The 8,638-nt window shown below is 39.3% G+C and overlaps 1 protein-coding gene across 2 annotated transcripts; it reads left to right on the forward strand.

Annotated features, from left to right (window-relative positions):
• Window positions 1-802: 802 nt before the first annotated feature.
• On the forward strand, window positions 803-8,390 carry SRSF3 (serine and arginine rich splicing factor 3). Of its 2 annotated transcripts, XR_001597846.2 has the most exons (7): window positions 803-938; window positions 2,619-2,826; window positions 4,078-4,212; window positions 5,036-5,492; window positions 6,362-6,400; window positions 6,656-6,742; window positions 6,921-8,390. XR_001597846.2 is itself a non-coding variant. In XM_016152631.2 (6 exons), exons 2-6 carry the CDS (start codon window positions 2,621-2,623, stop codon window positions 6,946-6,948), a joined length of 495 nt encoding a protein of 164 aa, XP_016008117.1. In that variant the 5' UTR covers window positions 803-938; window positions 2,619-2,620; the 3' UTR covers window positions 6,949-8,390. The 2 variants fall into 2 exon arrangements, 1 of the variants encoding a protein (XP_016008117.1); XM_016152631.2 differs by lacking the exon at window positions 5,036-5,492.
• Window positions 8,391-8,638: the final 248 nt, after the last annotated feature.

Raw genomic sequence — 8,638 nt, forward strand, 5'->3', positions numbered from 1 at the left:
TGGCCCACGGGCCCCTACTCCATCACCTAATCAATACAGCAGCCATTTTCTTCCAGGAGAAGGATTAGGGTGGTGCCCTTTCCAGCATTTGGGGGCCAGAATTTAAAATGAGTCTTCTTCAGGAATTTCCTTTGTTATTCGCGAAAGGTGATAGATTCTAGATGGCATGGCCGGTTTCATTCACCTTTGGAGTTTCTATTAAACACTTAAAAAAAAAAAAATGAGTTCAGGCCGATTGACACCACCCGTCTCTGCCAAATCTTGCCGTTTGGGTGAGAGGCGGGAAACCAGCCAGAGTTGGGCATACTTTTCAGGATCGGGCTTTTCCGTAAGTGTAGGACTTGGGCGGGCACAATCTCGTGACAGCTCGGTCACAAACAGCTCAGTGACTTTGGCAGCAACTCTGCACGTTTGTAAACGCGATGATCTTAGTTCTAGCCTAACCGGTGGCGAGGGTCAAGTGAATTCACCTAGTACCTAAATCTTATTAAAAGAAAATGGATCTATTAGTGTTTGGGAGTGACGGCAGTAGTGTTAATAATCTCAGCCTATATGGAGATTAGAGAGGGGAGAGAGGGTAACTTGGGAGATCGGCAACGGGGAAACACCTCAAGCACCGACAAGCTTCTGGCGCCGAGAGGGCGGTGACGTACGTCTCCACAGACCAAGTAGCGCGGCCAAAGCGCGCTCCCAGCAACCGCGGTTCTAGCGGCGTTTGCGGCCGTACGTCACGGCCTCCTCGGCTTCTCATTGGGTGAGCCCGCCCAATCATGTGACTCCAGCATGCCTTATAAATAGGAGCAAGGAGAAGGCGGAGGTCCGCCATTTCGTGGACGCCGGGTCCGTGAGGGTATCTACTGGAGCTGGGCGGAGGGAAGCGGAAGACCTTTTTGAGGGTGTGTGGATTTGAGCCTCCGCATTTCTAACCCAAGATTTCGGTAAGAGACCGGCGTCCAAAGGAGTGGAATGGGAAATGGAACTTAAAGAGTATGGAGGTTGGGTCAGGCCCAATGGCGGCGCCAGATTGAGACAAAGAGACGCCGCCGCCATTTTGTGACGTTCAGCATGGGCGGTGGCGAGGGCTTCAGGCCCACCAGAGGCCGTACCTTGGCCTTGAAGTGAATATGTTTGTAACTCTCCGCTGGGGGCACTTAAGTGGGGTGTGGGATTACCCGAGAGTTGAAGCAGCGGGGAGCTGGTAACCATATTGTATGTACTCCAGGCCGCGGCCTTTCAATTTATGGCGCCTTTTTTTTTTGCCCCACGTTTTCTTAGTAAGGTTTTAAGATTTATTTTCTCACTTTTATTTTTATGTTATGTAAGTTTGGCTTCACATTTTAAAGCCTGAACCCAATTTATTTTAAATCGTTCTTCCTTGAGCAGCATTGTTCTTCTAGCTGTTTTTCATTAAACCGTAGGCCTGAAACTGGTCACGGCAAAATTTTTAAAGAATCAGCCCCCCGGCAATGATTAAGTTTCATTCAGCTCCTGGGCACAGGGTGGGGTCGCGCAAATAGGATGTGTGTGGACTGGATTGGGTTTTTAAAAAATATCCAGAGTGGGGAGAACGTGGTGTTTATGAAAAACTCTTGAGTTTTTGAGTAGGCTGCTTTTTCATGCAATTGAAATTGGCCTGAAGTGAACAGAATCCTTGCCACGGCGACTTTGTGGTTAAGGTTTATCTAATACAAACTCTGAAGTGCAGTAAATTCTTGCATAACAAATACTTAATCTTTTCCACGTGGGGTAAAATTACCATAAGATTCATTTTAAAGTGTAATTCGGTGACATTTAATACATTAATAATATGGAACCATCACATCTGTTTAGTTACAAAACATTGGGATTATTCCTCTTGAGGAGACCTGTACCAATTAGTAGCCACTCCCCCTTTCTCCTGTCTTCACCCCAGCCTGGTAACCACTAATTCTTCTCTAGATTTACCTGTTCTGGACATTTTTCACATACATAGAGTTATGTGCACTTCCGTGTTTTCTATGACTGCAATTTCGAGGTTCTTCCACGTTTGTAGTATCAGCACTTTACTGAATAATCCATTGTATGGATAATTTGCTTCTTTAACCGTTGTTGGTGGACGTTTGGGTTAATACTCTCTGGCCCTTAAGAATAGTGCTGCTTTGAGGCACATTTTTTAAAAACCTAACAGTCTTGTTGCTTGAGAAATGAAGCTGGTTAAATTTTGGCTTTAAAGCACTTTAATATCGTTTCTAGTGGTTTAGCCTTAACGACTGTCTTCATAGTTTCATTTGGTTTTGAGTTCCCAGTATTTGCTTCTGAGCAGGTTATCCATATGTCTAAGTGACTTATTTTCAAGATAAATTGAAATAATGGGTAAAGTTTCTAACTCAGTGCCCAGAGGTATAGTCTAAGGGCTCATCCAGCGTTTTTCCTTCGCTTTTTAAGGAGGCATTTTTTTCTTAAGCAATTTGTGCTGGCTTCCTGGCAGTTAGTTACCAGGAAGGATTAGGGAGAAACAGGTTATTCAGGGGTGATAATTTTACTTGTTTCGTCTTTAGTACTTTAGCATTTTTTCCTAAGAATCTGTTTTTCACTGCGTAGATTATTTGAGTAAATCTTTAAAAAAATTTTTTTAACAGAAATGCATCGTGATTCCTGTCCATTGGATTGTAAGGTTTATGTAGGTAATCTTGGAAACAACGGTAACAAGACTGAATTGGAACGAGCTTTTGGCTATTATGGACCACTCCGAAGTGTGTGGGTTGCTAGAAACCCTCCCGGCTTCGCTTTTGTTGAATTTGAAGATCCCCGGGATGCAGCTGATGCCGTCCGAGAGCTAGATGGGAGGTAATTTGATGTTTACTAATGATAAATAGGTTGCTTGTATTTCTAGTATTTAACATTTCTGGGAAATGTAGTTTTGGATGACTTATTGGTTATCTGAAGTTGATGTTACTGGATATAATACATAAAATTTTTGCAATCAAAAAAAGGACAACAGGTTTACTGGAGATAAGTAGGAAGTTTTTATTGGATGTTGAAGAAAATAATTTAATGGTCAATCCTTGGTGGGTGGATCAACTGCATCCAAAAAAAGGTCAGAACATTTTAATCTAAATTCTCCACAGTGTCAACTGTGTTGTCACTTTTGAATTGTTTTCAAAACAATTGGGGGATAAAATATTTAAGTAAGAATGGCCACGGACTGATGATTGCTGTAGTTGAATGATGGTTACATGTACCATTATCTTTTATATTTGAAATATTTCCTTAAGGAAGTGTGGGTTGTATAGCCATTTCCCTTTGTAATTAGTGTCTAATTAGCTGGCTAATAAGTAACATTTGAGCCTTAACAGTGAACAGGTGTTGCCTTTCTTCCTCCTTGTAGTTGGCATTTGAAAAACTATTAGATTTCTTGAAACCAGGGAAAACTTAATCCTTAAGCTCCCCCCCAATTAAATGGTTTGAGCTTTGGCTGTAAAGCTGTATAAAAGGTTTATCCAAGTAGCAGAAAAATATTTCCAGGGCCCCACCTGTTTCCACTGTCTGAATATGGTGGCTTATCTAAACTTAATGGTTATGGACTGTTGAAGAGGTGGGCGATAATTGCCTTTTTCTGCTGCACTTACATGTCAGCTATCAAGGGATAATTGAGGGGCTGGGGTGATATAAAATGGCCAATCATTTTTGTCCTGTTTCATTGCTTTGTTTATATGGACGATTGGGAGAGGAAGACCAAACTTAGTGTAGTAAGATCAGTAAACAAGTGCTGGAACCTGAAGGAAGAAGTAACAGAGACAGTAGACAAACTAGTTTTTTGAGGATGAATCCAGGGGTTTTCACACTTACATTGCAACTGTTAAAGTTAACCTTGAGCCCAATAATCAGACTGACTTAAAAGCAATAAAATGTAATGAAGTTAAATGGTTTCCTTTAAAAAGGAACCAAAACTTGTTTTGGTATTAAGGATTCTGGAGGCATTCAGATGTGTTTTTTGCTAAGAAACTAAGTAGGAGTGGGTTTTTTTGTTTGTTTGTTGCTTTAAAACACATCTCAGAAATTCAGGTTTGCTGCTTTAAAATTAAATTTTCTTCCTAGAACACTTTGTGGCTGCCGAGTAAGAGTTGAACTGTCGAATGGTGAAAAGAGAAGTCGAAATCGTGGCCCACCTCCCTCTTGGGGTCGTCGCCCTCGAGATGATTATCGGAGAAGGAGTCCTCCACCTCGCCGCAGGTACTTGAGAGAGAGCGTGGTTAGAGGTATTGCTGTAATGGAGTAGCTAATAGGAGCAGGTATTTCTCTTAAATTTGTTGGTGGGTTTTAAACTTTGAAGAATCGGAAGTTTTTATGAAACATTTGCTGGGTGTAGTTTGGGGTATGTGAGTTGTGCTGAGTGTTGGCTTTTGTCTTTAGGTTCATGTTGGTAGTCAGTAACTTCTATCTTGGATCTGTCTTCTAGTTCATCTTCTAGTTGCATCTTTCCAAGTCTTCCCTTGTACTTCAATTTAGGCCTTTTTCCATTTCTTGACTCCATAATGACAAACATTACATTCAACTCTAGCTCTTCACAAAAATGTGTTTTCTATTAGCACGATTGTAATATTTATCAAACAGGCAGCTGTTTTAATGTTACAACTGGTAAAATAGAAATCATTCTGAAACAAAAGTCACTGACCAATAAAGGGGGCGAAAAAAGTAATCCCAGTCATCTGTTCTTCAAACCCAAATAGGAGAGAATTCAGTTTTTTTATAATTGAAAATGGCATCATTCTTGGACCAGACAGTGTTGTTTGGTTGCTATAACTCCACATCTCCTCAGACCTTCAAAATAGTTTCTATAGGACTGAATTTACCTCTTACAGGTGAGTGAAGTCCTCCTAGGAGATAACGAGTTCAAAATCTTGCCCCTTTTACTATTTTGACAAACAAAACACACTGTTGCCCATCATAATAAAGAGTATTTGTTAGCTAATAGATGGTTGTACTGATGGCTTGTTTTTCATTTTTTTTTTGTGCTTTTTGGTCCATCTATTAATAAAAATGAACCCCGTTACAGAGTCACCATCATGTCTCTTCTCACCACCCTCTGAGTCTGCATTAGCCAGTCAACTAGCCCTTTCAGCGTCATGTGACCAGCGCGCCCCATTCAGCTTGGCTGGTGTCGTTTCACATGACCCAGGCATGGCCAGTCGTCAGGTTGCACCGCCCTTTGGTTCCCGAGCATGCTGTTTTCTCTCAGCCTTCTCTCCAACCTTAACCAAATCGGCAGCAGCCACCTCGACCGCCCACACATTCCTGGCCAATCAGCTCAGCTGTTTATTTACCAAATGTCTTCACAACAACTACAGCAGCAGCCTTCGGCTAACAAAAAAGCAGGAAAAATCCACAACACCCCCTTCGCCAACCAACTAAATCCAACGCAACATCTGGCAAAACCTTTTCAGCAAATTCTTCCTGGCCGTCAGTCCGGCAGCCTCACCTCACCATTTCTAGCTTGTTGAAACCCAAAACTAGTAAGTTTTTCCTGCTTATACAGTTTACTGCTGGTTAAAATAAGGAGTAAGCGGCTTAAAGTAATTCTTTTTTCTGGATCAAAGGCTGGCTGTGCATAATTGAATGGTAATGTACATATATATTGCTTGAATAAAACTTTTAAGGGTGATAGGGAACTCATAATGTAACTTAGACCTTCCAGTGAAACTTATTTGCATGTGTGAGATGCCAAACTAAAAATTTTAATAACTAACAGATTTAGCTTTCCTTTCTAGCAAAAATTTGTTCACTCCTATCACCTTTAAATGGTTTTACTAACCGTTTTCAAAATTTGGGGGTGAAGTGGGCCAAGCTAAGGTAATTTTGATAAGTCTAAACACACTCTTAAATGTGACGATCACAAATGCAGTTCTAATGTAGCACTTAATGGCATCAATATTTACACCTAGCGCGTTTTCACAGAATTACACTATCCACCTGGTACCTAAGTCTTGTCATGGACTTAAAGGTTTGCATGGGTTCCAAATACTGGTTTATGGTACTGTTTTTGGAACTACTTGTGGGACTACATTTTGGTGTGGTGTTTTGGGTAGTGAAGGTAGTTTGACATGAAGTTTTGCATTGGACAGATCTGCTGTGAAGCATTCTTTGTTAAAGTGAATCCATGGTTGGAATACCTGCTTTTCACTTGAGCTTTTGGTTCCTTAATCCTTCTGTGCCTTTTTTTTCTTTTCTTTTTTTTTCTTTTGTTTTGTTTTGTTTTTGGACGATGGGTGCCAGTTCTTCGGCACATTCACTGGGCCCAACAGTGAGAATGAAAAGTTGGGAAATGCCTCACGCCATAAATACTAATTGACAATTAGCCTAACTTTCCTTTTTCTGCTTTTAGATCTCCAAGACGGAGAAGCTTCTCCCGCAGCCGGAGCAGGTAAATAACTGCTTTTTTTGGCCACGCTCTCAGAAATGGTAGTGTTGCCATTATTCCCAAGTTGTTTCCAGATGATTTGGTTAATGGGAGAGTACACCCTTGACTTTAGTAACGAATAGTAACGAATCAAGTGGTATATAGAACCAGTGTTGAGTTGTAAGATTGAACAAGCTTTTAAGTTTTCAAAGACTTATTACAAATGTTTGTTGTGTGTTATCCTGAAGGGCCCCATTTTTCTTTTCTCTCTGCTTTTAGGTCCCTTTCTAGAGATAGGAGAAGAGAGAGATCACTGTCTCGGGAGAGAAATCACAAGCCGTCCCGATCCTTCTCTAGGTCTCGTAGGTAAGATATTCAGTGACTTGAGCCATTTAAGACCTTGCATACATAACATATTAGAAACAAATGGGTCTTTTCTCAAGCCATTTTGATAATATTTTTACAACTTCCATAAAATATTTTTTATGTTTTGTTATTGTCACCAAGTTACAGATGCAACTTGTTTTTTTGTTTTTGTTTTTAGCCGATCTAGGTCAAATGAAAGGAAATAGAAGACCAGGTTGCAAGAGGAATGGTGTACAGGAAATAACTTCATTTGACAGGAGTATGTACAGAAAATTCAAGTTTTGTTTGAGGTCATAAGCTTGGTGCATTTTTAAGATGTTTTAGCTGTTCACATTTGTTTGTCTTGGAACAGTGACAAAGATGTAATTCTCTGTGGTTTGAAATGGATCTTCAGAGGCATATAATATCAAGAATTGTTACTTTACAATGTTCCCTTAAGCAAAATTGAATTTGCTTTGAACTTTATTTAGTCTTGCATAGACTAATAGATAATAAACCTCTTAATTCTTGCCCAGTTACAGTGTGATGTTTAATGTGGAAACAATTGGCAAAAATTGAAAAGATTTTTTTCATAGCTGGGATGTAATATGCAGCTGTAGTTAAACATGCAGTCTTCAAAAGCTGCTGTGAACACAAGCCAGCAGGTAAAAATTAAAGCTGCACTATTAAACAAGATTAGTGGTTAAAAATTTAAATTTTTTTTTTCCTTTTAAACCCAATTCATCTTCACACTGGGCAGAGGTTGTTTAGTTGGTGTAGAATCTAAGAATTTTCAAGAAAGTTAGTTTGCCTTTGCTTTAGGTTATAAGTTTCTTATGTGATTGTTGTATGTGAATACATATCTCTCTATAACATTCTTTATTTGGAAATTTGAGACTATTCAAGATACCAGTGTCCTGCCAGTTTAAGGGTACATTGTAGAGCTGAACTTTGAGTTACTGTGCAAAGTTTTTTTTTTCATGCTGTCATTTGTAATATGTTTTGTGAGAATCCTTGGGATTAAAGTTTTGGTTACAAATTATTGTTTAACCTGAAGGCTTGTTTTTCCTTGCAAAACTAAAATCTGTGAGCTTGGTATCAAGTTCAGGTATAACATTCCTATTGGAAGCCATACTTATTTTCTTGTAAAAAGTGCTTTTGAATTAATAAAATAATAGCATAATTGTGTAATAGTTGAACCCACTATTACCATAGTCCTTGTCCCATGGAAAGCAGCTGGTTACACAAATCTTAGAAACGAAATTGAGGCTCATGAAGTAAAGGAAATACTTGGTTGTCACCTAAGTGTTTGTTAGTACTCACCATATTTTAGAAGTAGAAGCCAGTTCAAAGTCCATGATACTCAGTGACCAACATTTTGAAGTTTAGCAGCCCTGGTACATTATAACCCAAAGTTGGCCTTAAAAAAGGACTTTTATCATTAGCATGAGAACTTTTCCACAAAGCTTTAAAAATTGCTTCCATTTTATATAATTTGAGGTGTTGCATGGGAATTCTAAATTGATACATCATGATGTAAAATTCACTATATGGTTTAAATGTAACAGTGCAGAATTGAATATGGAGGCATGCATTACGTTCCTCTTAGAAATCCAGAGGAGTTGTAATTTCAAATTTTTGTGCAATTAGATTAAATAATAATGCAACACTCTTGTGGCTTAGTTTTCTTAAATGTGCTTTTAATGATAATTTTGGATTATTCTGTACTGACTTGAATATGAAAGAAGTCATTGGCATTAACAGTTGACTCCATAAGGATATTTTATAAGTTATAGGTCCTAAACAGATTTCTAGTGATCCTTAACTTTTCATGAAAATAACAAGGGAGGAGAATCATTGGTGTCATAAAGGGGAATTGGTATCAGTGAGGTTCAGTATGAGCCTTGTTACAGAGGA

The sequence above is a fragment of the Rousettus aegyptiacus genome, unplaced genomic scaffold (assembly GCF_014176215.1).
Source record: "Rousettus aegyptiacus isolate mRouAeg1 unplaced genomic scaffold, mRouAeg1.p scaffold_m13_p_1, whole genome shotgun sequence".
NCBI classification, from domain to species: Eukaryota; Metazoa; Chordata; class Mammalia; order Chiroptera; family Pteropodidae; genus Rousettus; species Rousettus aegyptiacus.

Coding starts and splice junctions, on each gene's coding strand:
- SRSF3 (XM_016152631.2), top strand. CDS start 2,621: ATGCATCGTGATTCCTGTCCATTGGATTGTAAGGTTTATGTAGGTAAT. Junction 2,827..4,077: donor GTCCGAGAGCTAGATGGGAG/GTAATTTGATGT, acceptor TTTTCTTCCTAG/AACACTTTGTGGCTGCCGAG. Junction 4,213..6,361: donor AGTCCTCCACCTCGCCGCAG/GTACTTGAGAGA, acceptor TTCTGCTTTTAG/ATCTCCAAGACGGAGAAGCT.